Genomic DNA, 13989 nt, shown 5'->3' on the forward strand with positions numbered 1-13989 from the left:
CTGGCCCCATTTGTATCGCCAAATGGGGAAATGGCGTCATCAGAGGTTTCTCTCTGACTCCAGCATCCCTTCCAGCCCGCACCCTGGTCAGTGATTATGATGTCACAATGCACCAGGTGACTGAGCTCATGCTGCCCTTAAAGGGGCGTGCTGAATCTGAATAAAACCAGTTGTTAATATCCCTCAATGTGGTGGCTGTATTTCTTCCACTGCTCACACTGCCACAGTGGTGACCCTGACGAGCCCAGATGTTTTTTTGGACTCAAAACATCATGGATTCAGCAGAGGTTAATGCTGTCTCCATCAAGCTTCCCCACTTTTAGACCCACCAACCGAGAACATGGTTTGGGCAGGCCGAAGCACAATTTCAACTCCGCAGCACCTCCTCAGATGCCACGATGTTCTATCATGTCTTGAGCACTCTGGACCAAGATACGGCAGTGAGGATGGACAAAATCATCCACCACTCCCCGGCTACGGGCAAGTACCCTGCCCTCAAAGACCTGCTGCCTGGAACTTTCGGGCTAACTCCCCAGCAACGAGCTTCCAGGCTCCTTCACCTAGATGGGCTTGGGGACCGTAGTCCGTCGGCACAGATAGATGAAATCTTGGCCCTGGTGGAAGACCACAAGCCTTGTTTTCTCTTCTACCAGATATTCCTGGAACAGATGCTGGAGGACATCCAGCTGCTCCTCACAGATGAAGACTTCTTGAACCCAAAGAGAGCAGCAGTCCGTGCGGATGCTCTCTGGTGCACGAAGAGGGAGAACGAGACAACCCTCAACCAGGTGGCACAACCAGGAGCCAGCGAACTGCAAGCTGCTCCCAAGACCAAGCCAGAGGAGGGCCAGTCGACCTGGTGTTTCTACCACCAGCTCTGGGGAGCGCATGCCCATAAGTGCTGCCAGCCCTGCGGTTTTCAGGGAAATGACCAGACCAGCTGCCATTGATGGCTGCGACGGCTGGCCACACAAACAGCCTCCTTCATGTGATAGACAGATCCACTGGCCGCCGATTCCTGGTGGACACAGGGGCTGAGCTCAGTGTCCGTCCCCCCCACAGCATTAGAGACTCGCACCCGATCTTGAGGTCCAACTCTGCGGGCGGCCAACGGCTCCACCATCAGGACCTATGATACCCGCAGGGCACAGATCCAGATCAGGAAGAAGTTCCACTGGAGGTTCATCCTAGCCTCCGTGGGCACCGCACTGTTAGGCGTCGACTTCCACAGAGCTCACGGCCTACTGGTTGACATGAAGGGCAAAATGCTGGTCAACGCCCGATCGTTCCACTCCACCCGACTGGTCACATCAAAAGCCCGCAGGCCCAAAATAGCCACCGTAGCCGCTGCCAGGGACGAGTTCAATAAGATCCTCCACGAATTCCCCACCATCTTAGAATCACAGTTCAACACTGCCCTGCCCCAGCATAGGGTCTTCCACCACATCACCACACAGGGCCCCCCGCTGCATACTAGACATAGACAGCTGCCACCTGAGAAGTTCCAGCAGGCAAAGCAGGAGTTCTCCAGGCTCCAGAATTGTCCAGCGCTCGGACAGCGCTTGGGCATCGCCGCTCCATATGTTCCCAAAATCGTCTGGCGGATGGAGACTGTGGGGGGACTCCCGTCAGTTGAACGATGCAACCACCCCTGACAGGTACCCGGTGCCCCACATACAGGACTTCTCCGCCAACATCCACGGAGCACGGGTCTTCTCCAAAGTGTACCTCATGCAGGGATACCATCAGATCCAGGTGCATCCAGACGACGTGGGTAAGACAGCCATTTCGGCTTCTTTGAGTTCTTGCGTATGCCATTCGGTCTAAAGAACGCGGCCCAAACATTCCAGCGCCTCATGGATGCGGTTAGAAAAGACCTGGACTTTGTGTTCATTTACCTGGACAATATTCTCATGGCCAGTCACAACTGTGATGACCACAAAGCCCACCTCCGCACATTCTTTGCCCGTGGCTAAATGCCAGTTCGGCATGGAGTCCCTTCAGTTCCTGGGACACACCATTTTGGCAGCTGGGGCCATGCCGGCACCGGAGAAGGTAGCAGCTGTTCAACGATTTCCCCAAACCCTCCACCCTGAAAGGTCTCCAAGAGTTTGTGGGGATGGTGAATTTCTACCATCGTTTCATTCCCAGAGTCGCGTGCACCATGCACCCATTGTTCGCGCTCATGGCCACCAAAGAAAACACTTTATCGTGGTCAGAGGAGGAGAACAGGGTGTGGTCAGAGGAGAACAGGGGTTTCATTGTGACAAAGGAGGTTCTAGTCAGCCCCACGCCACTGGTGCACCCACGGCCGGAGGCACACTTGGCGCTCTCCGTATATGCCTCATCTATGGCAGTGGGGGTGGTGGGTTTCTGGAACAGCGACTTGATGGACAATGGCCTTTTACAGCAAGCAGCTGCGCCTGCCGGAGCTCAAATTCAGTGCCTTCGACTGGGAGCTCCTGGCGCTATATTTGGCCATCCGCCATTTCCGCTACTTCCTCGAGGGCAGGCCATTCACAGCTTTCATGGGTTACAAGTCCCTCACTCAAGCACTGGCAATGGTCAAAGATCCATGGTCCGCCAGACAGCAGAGCCACCTCTTATACGTGTCTGAGTTCACGACGATATCCAACACAGGGCCGCCAAGGACAATGTAGTGGTGGATGCGCTCTTCCGTCCAGCCATCAACACTCTCGCGCCCAGTCTGGATTACGAGCAACTGGCTCGGGCACAGAGAAACAATGCAGAGATGCAGGCCTTGTGACCGCCATCTTGGGCCTCAAATTCAAAGATGTCTGGGTGCCCACCCCGGACACAATGCTCTGCAACGTCTCAACAGGCATGCCGTGCCAGATGGTCCCGCCGCACTGGAGGGTGAAGGTCTTCAATCTGATCAACAACATCGCTCACCCAGTGGTAAAGACAACTGTGTGGATGGTCGCGGAGTGGTTTGTGTGGCAGGAGCTGAAGAAGGAGGTGGTGGAACTGGCCAGGAACTGTACCAGGTGCCTGAAGTGACACACACGAGTCCCCATCCAGAACTTTGACCCGATGGTTCACAGATTCCAACACATTCACATTGATGTCGTCGGGCTCCTGCCGGTGTCCAAAGAGGCTCGTTACCTCCTCACGGTGGTGGATTGGGCCACAAGGTGACGGGAGGCCGTCCCGATTAAGGAAATCTCCACGGAGACTTGCGCCAGGACACTGGTCAGCCAATGGCTTGCCCATTTCGGAGTCCCGGCGCACATCACTAGCGACAGCGGGGCGCTGTTCATGTCTGCCCTGTGGATTCAGGTGGCAAAGCTCCTGGGGGTCAAGCTTCACCACACCACAGCATACCACCCACAGTCCAACGGGTTAGTGGAGAGGTTCGATGGGCAACTGAAGGCATCGCTTATGGACCAGACTAGGCAGACGAACTACCCAAGGAGGATCTGCAGGCTTCAGCAGTGGAGATGGTCTATGGTGCTCCGCTTTCCCTGCCGGGTGAGTTTTTCGGCCCAGACCCTGACACCAAGTCCACCGCAAAAAACTGCTGGCGGACCTACACAGGCGACTGGCCTCTCTAGCTCTGGCATGCCATGGAACCAAGATGTTTCATCTCCCCAAAGAGCTCAACTCGTCCCAGTTTGTTTTCTTGTGGAGGGGACCACAAGGTGCACTGTGACAGCGATCATACGAGAGGCCGTACAAAGTCTTGTACCGGCCCGGTGGAACCTTCACCCTGGACGTTGAGGGGGGGGGAGAGAGGAACTTATTACGGTGGTCCAGATGGCCGTGCCCAAGCGCCGGGGCAGGCCACCAAAGTGACAGGACGCGTAGCCAGTTCTGTAGGGGGTTGTGTGGTGGCGCACATCCTCATGGTGAACCGGCCCCACTTGTATCGCCACGTGGCGGGGCACCCATGGGGAAATGGCATCATCAGTGGTTTCTCTCTGACTCCAGCATCCCTTCCAGCATGCACCCTGGGCAGTGATTATGATGTCACAATGCACCAGGTGACTGAGCTCATGCTGTCCTTATAGGGGCGTGCTGAATCTGAATCAAAACAGTCGTTAACGACCCTCAACGTGGTGGCTGTGTTTCTTCCACTGCTCACACTGCCACACACTATGCTTTTACTTTTAATGTACCTCATATCTCCTTTTAGCCTTTCTAATTTCTTCATTAAGATTTTTTTTTACACTCTTTATATTCCTCAAACACCTCATTTATTCCCCGCTGTCTTTTCCAGTTGTCCACATCCCTCTTCCTCTGAACCAAATTCCCAATATCCCTGAAAACCAAGGCTCCCTATATTTTCTAACCTTTCCTTTAATCCTCACAGAGACCAAATGACTCTACTCTCAAAATTTCCCCTTTGAATATCCTCCATTTATCTGTTGCATCCTTTCCTGAAAAAAAATATCCCAATCCACACCCTCTAAATCATTTTGCATCTCCTTGAAATTTGCCTTATTCCAATCAAGAATCTCAACCTTTGGCCCAACCCTATCCTTCTCCATAATTAACCTAAAACTAATACTATTATGATCACTAGACCCAAAGTGTTCCCCAACACAAACCTGTCATCTGTCCTAGTAGGAGATCCAATACTGCACCCTCTCTAGTCGGTTCTTCTATGTATTGTTTTGAAAACTTTCCTGTACACATCTGACAGACTCTAACCCATCCATCCCTTTTACACCATGGGTGGCCCAGTCAAGGTGTGGAAAGTTAAATTCTCCAACATTCACCACTTTATGTTTACTACAAATGTATGCTATCTACAAATTTGCTCCAATTCCCTCTTTCCATTAGGGGGTCTATAATACACTCCCATTAGTACTTTCATGCCTTTCCCATTCCTCACTTTCACCCAAATAGCCTCACTAGAGGAGTCCTCCAATCTATCCTGCAATAGCACCGCTGTAATGTTTTCTCCAACAAGCAATGTGACTCCTCCACCCTGTTCTATCACACCTAAAACAATGGAATCCTGGAAATATTTAGCTGCCAATCATGTCCCTCCTGCAACCAAGTTTCACTGATGGCTACAATATCATATTTCCATGTGTCAATCTATGCTCTAAGCTCATCCACCTTTCTACAATGCTCCTTGTACTGAAATATATACACTAAAGAGAATGTCCCCCACATACACTCCTTTACCATCTACTTTTACAACCCCCCTCCCCTCCTTCATTCTGGTTCCTTTCTCCCTTAAGATCTAGGTGTATTTCTACTCTAATCTCCATACTCTCATTCTGATTCCCACCCCCTTGCCAAACGAGTTTAAACCCTCCCAACAGCTCTAGCAACCCTACCCACCAGGATATTGGTCTCCCTCCAGTTCAAGTGCAGCCCATCCCTTTTGTACAGGTCAGACCTTTCCCAGAAGAGATCCCAATGATCCACAAATGTGAACCCCTGCCCCCTGCACCAACTCTTTAGCCACACATTAATCTGCCACATCTTCCTATTCCTACCCTCTCCAGCGTGTGGCACAGGCAGCAATCCTAAGATCCTGCTTTTTAACTTATTTCCAAATTCCATATATTCTTTCTTCAGGACCTCATCCCCACATCCATCTAGGCCACTGGTCCCTTTGTAAACCACGACATCTGGCTGATCACCCTCCCCCTCCAGAATGCTGTGGACTTGACCCTGGCACCTGGGAGGCAACATATCAACTGGGAGCCCCGATCTCATCCAGCAAATCTCCTATCTGCTCCCCTAACCAGCAAGTCCCCATTTACAAGAGCTCTCCTCTTTTCCCCCCTTCCCTTCTGAGTCGAGGGCTGGCCCCCGTGCTAGAGACCTGTCCCTGGTAGGTCATTTCCCCCTCCCCCCATCAACAATATATAAAACAGTATACTTATTATTGAGGTAAACAGCTGCAGGAGTACTCTGCCCAGTCTGATATGATATAATAAACATACATAAATATCTTGGAATAATTTATATAATCTGCCGACCAATTGGCTCGATCCATCTTTGTTGGTTCACCAGTCCCCACCTGGCCCCATTCCAACCCTTTCCATCCTGTCTGCATTGTACTGGCAATCTGCCTTCTGCACTCTCAGTCTTGATGAAGGGTTCTGGCCCGAAGCATTGATCATCCTTTTTCTCCCACTGATGCTGCCTGACCCACTGAATTCCTCCAGTAGACTGTACTGCTTCAGGATGAAAAATGCACAGATTGTGGGATAATCTCACATGAGCATGCACAAGTCATTAAATAAGATGGAATGTCCTCAGCAAATACTTTATAAATCATCTTAAATAGCACAGAATTTCAAAATAGTTGTACGCTACTACAGCACCAGGGACCTGAGTTCAAATCTCAGCTGTCTGTAAGGAGTTTGTACACTATCCATGTGTCTATGTGGGTTTTCACTGGGGTCTCTGGTTTCTTCCCACCCTTCAAAACATATGGGGGTTGTAGGTTTGTTGGCGCATTTGAGGGACAGTGGCTCATGGGCCAGAAGAGCCTGTTACTGTGTTGTCCAACTAAATTTTTTAGAAAATTTGTTATTACTTAAGCAGTTTTTTAAGATTTGAGAGGTTTGGCAACAATCATAAAATACCATTAAAACTCACTCAGATCTCAGCTAACAATCCATTAGATAGAAAAGGGCTGATAGATAAGCAAATGAAATGCAAAAGTCTGCAGACGCTGTGACTGTGGTAAAAATGCAGAAATGCTGAAGGAACTCAGCTGGACTCGCAGCATCCACAGGAGGTAAAGATGTTCACCGATGTTTCAGGCCTGAGCCCTTAAGGTCTGAGTGAAAAGCCAGGCAGGTGCCTGAATTAAAAGGCTAGGGAGAAGTCAGGAGTGAGGGGAACAGACCAACAGACAGAAGATAATCATTGGACATGGTTAGGAGGACAGAAGAGGAAAGGTGAGAATTGATCAGGGAGGGTATGGCTCTGTGAATGCAGACCTGGAGGAAAGGAGAGAGGAAAAAGGAAAGAGGAGACAGAGGGATGGGGGGGGCGGGCCGAATGGAAACTGGAGAAGTTGATGTTGATGCCACCCAGTTGAAGGGTGCCCAGGCAGAATATGAGGTGCTGTTACTCCAATTTGTGTGTGGTCTCAGTCTGGCACTTTGGCAAGGGAATGGGGAGGGGGGGGGGATTGAAATGGGCGTCCACTGGGAAATCCCCAAAGCAAATGGCCAGTAGTTGAAGCTGATAATGATTTAAAGCCAGGGGTAGCTTTTGTAGCAAATGGCTTGGGGAGAAGATCTCAATCTGTGCATTCATTTATCTCTTGGTGCAGTTTACCTCGTTGCTCAGTATTGTGCTGTTCTCTGCACGTACACTCCTGCTCTTATCAAATGAGAATATGCAAGTGCAAGATTGCATGAGCTCTCAGTATTAACAGTAGGAGCACTTCAGTGTACACTTTGCTGATTTGGATGTAGACTTACAACTGGGAACAAGGAGTCTTTCAAGGGAAATTTGAACTGTGTTCCTGACTTCGTGACCACCGAGTTCATACTAGTCTGGAAAAGAATGAGACAAAATGTCAAGTGCACGGATTGGTCATTGTTAGGGATGATCATCAGAGGATAAGGGGTGACCTGATGAAGCTGTACAAGATGATGAGAGGTATTGAGCATGTGGATGGGCAGAGGCTTCCTGAAATGGCTAACATGAGGGGGCATAGTTTTAAGGTGCTTGGGAGTAAGTATAGGGAAATGGTGTTTTTTCACACAGAGAGTGGTGAGTGCATGGAATTTGCTGGAAACAATGGTGGAGGTTGGGTACAATAGGATATTTTAATAGACAGATAGGTACATGGAACTGAGAAAAATGGAAGGCTATGCAGGAGTGCATTTCTAGGCATTTGTTAGAGTCGGTTATCAGGTTTGCACAACACTGTGGGCCAAAGAGTCTGTTCTGAGCTGTAGACTTTTATGTTCTATGGATAGCATTACAGTGGTGGAGCGGGAGAGGATGTCCTGGACTGAAGGCAGAGAAACAATTAGTGTGATTTCATGAATTTTCTATCAGCTGCAAACTAGTTTGTGGGAAAGTTATAGGAATGTGACAAAGTGTTGGTTCTCAAGTAGACTGGAGAAGAAAAATAAGGTGCATTGAAGAGGAAGAGGAAGTAATAGTTATCAACAACCAAAAAACTGATCAACTCATTGAGGCTGAAGTACTAAATGATTACTTTGCATTAGCCTTTTGTTGGGAGTCCTGGTGGAGGCAGCGATAGCTCAAATGCTGGACTAAGAAATGATAAAGCACAAGAAAGGCCAACTCCATAAAATAGGGAAGCCTTCCATTCAAGATGGGAATTGTGGTATAATTGTCTGGTCAGGCAATTGGCCGGTTGTACCTGTGGGACTCACAGGCTCCTGTATAAAGGTGAATATTCTGCAGGACAACAGAAGTTTGGAAGTACTTGCATTCTTATAGGAATAAAAACCTATTGGTTTCTCTACAATAGTCTTTCGAGTAATTGATGGTGCATCAGGGATATTCTCAGGTTTTCTGCAGAAACCTCATGAATATTGACCTTGATGAAGGTATGTAGAATTATGAGAGCTATCCATACCTAGAGTCTGTTTCCCATGGTATGGGTGCCAAAAACTAGAAGACATAGGTTTGTGAGAAAGATGTGGTTTGAAGATTTGAAGGGTAAATGATTCACACAATGAACAGTTGGTATCTGGGGTGAGCTGCCAGGTATGGTGGTGGAGGCAGGAACAATATTTCAGGGCCACCACGAGCAGGGATACGGCATTAATGCAGTAAGTGGGATGAATTCAGATAGGCATTATGTGGGAACAGGGAGATCTTGGGGCCCAGATTCATAGATCCCTGAAGGTTGCCATGCAACCATGAGGTAATGTTGCATATCATTAAAACTCCGGTTAGACCACTCTTGAAGTATTGCTTTCAGTTCTGGTCGACCCATTACTGGAAGGATGCCGATGCTTTGGAGAGGGTGCAGCAGGGATTTGCCAGGATGCTGCCTGAATTGAAGAACATGTCATATGAAACAAGGCTGGCAGAGCTAGTGATTTTCTCTTTGGAGTGAAGAAGAATGAGAGGTAGATAATATTATGAGGCGCCTAAATAAGGTGGACAGCCAGCATTTTTTCCTGGGACAACGATAGCAAATACCAAAGGATATCTGTTTAAAGTGAGTGGAGGAAAGTTTAGGGGAGATGTTTTTACTCAAAGGGTGGTGGGTGCCTAGAATGCTTTGCCAGGGTGGTGGTGGAGGCTGGTACAATAGGGGCATTCAAAAGACTCAAATAAGCACACAGATATAAGAAATATTGAGGGTTATGGGTGTGAGGTAGGGAAGGATGAGATTGTTGTGGAGTAGATTTACATAGGTCGGCACAACATTGTGGGCTGAAGGGCCTGTACTGTGATGTTCTAATGAACATAGTGGGTCTAAAGGCCTGTTTCCATGCAGTACAATTCTATGACATTCCAAATATTGAAGGGGACGTGACACCCTCATCCAAAAAGAGGTGCCAAGATCAATCCACTGACATTAGTGGTGACGAATTTTAGAAATGATATTCGGGGACAGAGCGAGTGGTCATTTAAACAAATGTGAATTGATTAGGGCCAGGCAGCATGGATTTGTTTAATCAGAATGAATGGAGTATGAATAGAAATCATAAAGATGGTCCATGAGGAAAATGTAGTGAGGTGTGTATACATTTCGCAAAGGCTTCTCATCAAAATTGAAGAGGCCACCCGTGTACTGTATCCGCAAGTTCTTCAAAGATACAGGCCTGCAGCTTCTGTTCAATACCTGAAGTTCTTCCTGAGATTCTTCAGAAGCTTGTTCTGCGAGAAAGAAGCAGAGGTAACGGGAATAAATGCATCTGTCTCGAGCACCGACTAATACAAAACTAAAGAGAGATTGTTGGATGAGGGGACATGTCAAGACAATTGCTCTGTCATTGGGAGATTCAGACAGTTGCCTCCACTCTCCATTTACAGTATCAGTCCAAGGCATTTATCTTCCAATTTAAAAACAGCTGCTGCTCTCTGCATTTCAGATATTATTATTGTGTCAAATTGTCTGGGAAATATCCAGCACACAAAGGATAGATGAAATTTGGAATCCAGACTGAATGCCATAGAGGTTGTTATTGGAGAATGTACTGGCACAAGAGAGCACTGTTGGTACACCCTCCGATGACCTTGTTAAAATTGGCTGATTGAGCAGAAAATGGGGTTGTCCTGCTTTCAGTGAACAGAAATTGTGTAATTACACCAGTGGTGTAATTTTCCTGAAAAGCACAGCCATTCTGGAGCTCTGGAAACTGGATTCTGTGTTGGAGGGATTCTTGGTGGAATGCCATGGTGTGGGACATAGGGACACAGTGCTGTCCTTGGAAAAGTACCCTCAGAGCAGATCTGAAAACATGTGCTCTTTATGTTTAGTTTTATGCTTGGCCTAGTTATCAGCTGCTAAATTCTTTAACTCATCAGTGTTTCGGTAGTGGCTGTTCATACTATACCAGATTCCATTCCAGTACTGAATGCTCCACGGATGAAAGTCATTGCAGAATGATCCATAGCCAGGCTGCGAAATCGTTTCTCTTTTGGATGCACCCAAGCTGTCACCTGTAAAATTAAGTAGAGCATTAACAGTTTACGTGAAAAAAAATTGCTTCAGACCTCAACTGAGAAAGAAAGTCTGTAACTCATTATTTCCTGTGACATGCCTTTATCCCGTTATATTTCAGGTGACCATGCAATGTTCCAGCCTTCATTTCTCTTCCATGCTCATATTCAACCAGATTTCTGGACACCTAATACCACTGAAGGCACTTCTCTTAATCTGACTCCTCATTAGTCAGGAAGACACAGCAGCACCTGAACTTCCTCAGGAGGTTAAGGAGGGCAAGGCTAAAGCTCCCATCTTGACAACATTTAACAGGAGCACAACTGAGAGGGTCCTGCTGGCTGCATCATTGTGTGGGAAGGCAGCTGCAAAGCATTGAACCAGAAGTCAATACAGTGGATCATTAAAATGGCCGAGATTATCACTGGGGTCTCCCTTTCCTCTATTGATGACATCTACCCAGAATATTGTTTAAAAAGGGCTCAAATTATTGAGGACCCTTTCCATGTAGCACACAGTATATTTGACCCACTGACAACAAGAAGGAGGTGCAGAAGCATCAAAATCAGGACTGACATGCTGGAAAATAGCTACTTAATGCAGGGAATTCATTCCCTTAAAATAAATAAATAGAAAAAATAGACAAATAGATAAATTAGATACATGAGAGATATATAGCATATTTGATTTTTTATGTATGTGTATGAACTGTGGTGTGTAGAAACTTTAGTCAGGTTGTATATGTACAGTCAGATGACAATAAACAAACTTCTCTTGAGAATGACATTGCAAGAGAGCACCTCTTAAAATCCTTTAATGGACAAACAAATGGCTTTTTTGTGTATGTTCAAGTAGATGGCAATAAATGGAATGTTGAATCTCTGCAACGACCATCTCACTAACGGACCAGTACTTTGATCTTGGAACTGCAACCAGCCAGGTGTGTTACAGGATTCGAATGCATAATGTATTCAGCTTTATAGGCAGCTATTAAACCAGACTTATTTCTTTGGCTTGGCTTCCCGGACGAAGATTTACGGAGAGGTAATGTCCACGTCAGCTGCAGGCTCGTTTGTGGCTGACAAGTCCGATGCGGGACAGGCAGACACGGTTGCAGCGGTTGCAAGGGAAAATTGGTTGGTTGGGGTTGGGTGTTGGGTTTTTCCTCCTTTGTCTTTTGTCAGTGAGGTGGGCTCTGCGGTCTTCTTCAAAGGAGGTTGCTGCCTGCCGAACTGTGAGGCGCCAAGATGCACGGTTTGAGGCGATATCAGCTCACTAGCGGTGGTCAATGTGGCAGGCACCAAGAGATTTCTTTAGGCAGTCCTTGTACCTCTTCTTTGGTGCACCTCTGATTCGGTGGCCAGTGGAGAGCTCGCCATATAACACGATCTTGGGAAGGCGATGGTCCTCCATTCTGGAGACGTGACCTACCCAGCGCAGTTGGATCTTCAGCAATGTGGATTCGATGCTGTCGGCCTCTGCCATCTCGAGTACTTCGATGTTGGTGATGAAGTCATTCCAATGAATGTTGAGGATGGAGCGGAGACAACGCTGGTGGAAGCGTTCTAGGAGCCGTAGGTGATGCTGGACAAGGTAAATGCTAATCACATTCTCATTTACACACACAGTGAATTGTTCTTTCTCACACTTGCTTCATCCCAATGAGGGGCTAATATACAGTGGCAAAATAACCTGCCAGCATGTGACTGGGACGTGGGATGGCACCCAAGTGCATGGGGAGGATGTGCAAACTCTGCGCCAAGCCCGGCATCCTACCTCGGGTCCTCGGACATGCTGGTGGGAGTTCCTTTTACTATTTAGCCCTTTGAAAACTAATTGGGCCCTGGAAGAGCATCTGGTCGGGAATGCATTGTGGCCAAAAGACAGCAGATTACAATTTGTAAATCTCTCTTCCAATCCCACACCTTCTGGGACTAGGGTCACCCTGCCAGCACCCAAGTGTTCCTACATAAAGTTGTCGACCTACATTTAGGAGGGAAACTAAAATGCCAGCATCATGACATCGGAGACATTGGTAACAACTTCTATCCTCAGCCAGGTCAATCTATTCCTCAGATTCTTGGAGTGGATTGCTTTAGCAACACAGAACAGTACAGGCTCTTCAGCCCACAATTTTGTTCTGAAATATGGAAACCTACTTCACAACAATTTAATCCTTCCCTATCCCATAACCCTCTATTTTTCTTCCAGCCCCCTCTAAGAGACTTATGGTGATGGAGGCTGGTCCCTATTGAACCAGCCTCCACCACCATCCTCAGCAATGCATTCCAGGCACCCACTAAGTTAAAACCTACTTCTGACAGCTCCTCTAAACTTCCCTTCACTCACCTTAAACCGATACAGGTGACTAAGTTACAACCCTTGTTACATTTATAAGATCCTTACTGTTGGAATGTGACATTTTCTTTTTAAAAGATGCAGAGTAGTGGTGAAATAGGAATTCAAACCTCTAGCAATGGAGTGGGCAGGTTTGTGGGCCAGCAGCTAACTTATCATTGGGCAGAAAGGGGAAACACACCAAGGATAAGAGCCCAGCACACTTTTGCTCAAGATCTCTGAACCATCCCTCACAAACCAAGTCAAATTTATTGTCATCTGATTGTCTTTTCTTCTTTGGCTTGGCTTCGCGGACGAAGATTTATGGAGGGGGTAAAAGTCCACGTCAGCTGCAGGCTCGTTTGTGGCTGACAAGTCTGATGCGGGACAGGCAGACACGGTTGCAGCGGCTGCAGGGGAAAATTGGTTGGTTGGGGTTGGGTGTTGGGTTTTTCCTCCTTTGCCTTTTGTCAGTGAGGTGGGCTCTGCGGTCTTCTTCAAAGGAGGTTGCTGCCCGCCAAACTGTGAGGCGCCAAGATGCACGGTTTGAGGCGATATCAGGCCACTGGCGGTGGTCAATGTGGCAGGCACCAGGAGATTTCTTTAGGCAGTCCTTGTACCTTTTCTTTGGTGCACCTCTGTCACGGTGGCCAGTGGAGAGCTCGCCATATAACACGATCTTGGGAAGGCGATGGTCCTCCATTCTGGAGACGTGACCCATCCAGCGCAGCTGGATCTTCAGCAGCGTGGACTCGATGCTGTCGACCTCTGCCATCTCGAGTACTTCGACGTTAGGGATGAAAGCGCTCTAATGGATGTTGAGGATGGAGCGGAGACAATGCTGGTGGAAGCGTTCTAGGAGCCGTAAGTGATGCCGGTAGAGGACCCATGATTCGGAGCCGAACAGAAGTGTGGGTATGACAACGGCTCTGTATACGCTTATCTTTGTGAGGTTTTTCAGTTGGTTGTTTTTCCAGACTCTTTTGTGTAGTCTTCCAAAGGCACTATTTGCCTTGGCGAGTCTGTTGTCTATCTCATTGTCGATCCTT

At 47.8% G+C, this 13989-nt stretch overlaps 2 protein-coding genes across 19 annotated transcripts in view; one reads left to right on the forward strand and one right to left on the reverse strand.

The window, feature by feature from the left end:
- LOC138761643 (cation channel sperm-associated targeting subunit tau-like) overlaps nucleotides 1-13989 on the reverse strand; it is a 189483-nt gene that overhangs the window by 143144 nt on the left and 32350 nt on the right. For all 18 annotated transcript variants that reach the window (XM_069934105.1, XM_069934113.1, XM_069934107.1 and 15 more), the window contains exons 11-13: nucleotides 10497-10602; nucleotides 9782-9816; nucleotides 7425-7499 (exon numbers count right to left, since the gene is read on the reverse strand). In XM_069934105.1, the coding sequence (XP_069790206.1) occupies nucleotides 7425-7499; nucleotides 9782-9816; nucleotides 10497-10602 (216 nt within the window). The remainder of the gene's footprint in view (nucleotides 1-7424; nucleotides 7500-9781; nucleotides 9817-10496; nucleotides 10603-13989) is intronic.
- Nucleotides 1990-11456, forward strand: LOC138760246 (uncharacterized). The gene is made up of 2 exons (XM_069930575.1): nucleotides 1990-3492; nucleotides 10725-11456. Exon 1 carries the CDS (start codon nucleotides 1990-1992, stop codon nucleotides 3019-3021), a length of 1032 nt encoding a protein of 343 aa, XP_069786676.1. The 3' UTR covers nucleotides 3022-3492; nucleotides 10725-11456.

The sequence above is a fragment of the Narcine bancroftii genome, chromosome 4 (genome assembly GCF_036971445.1).
Source record: "Narcine bancroftii isolate sNarBan1 chromosome 4, sNarBan1.hap1, whole genome shotgun sequence".
NCBI lineage: Eukaryota > Metazoa > Chordata > Chondrichthyes > Torpediniformes > Narcinidae > Narcine > Narcine bancroftii.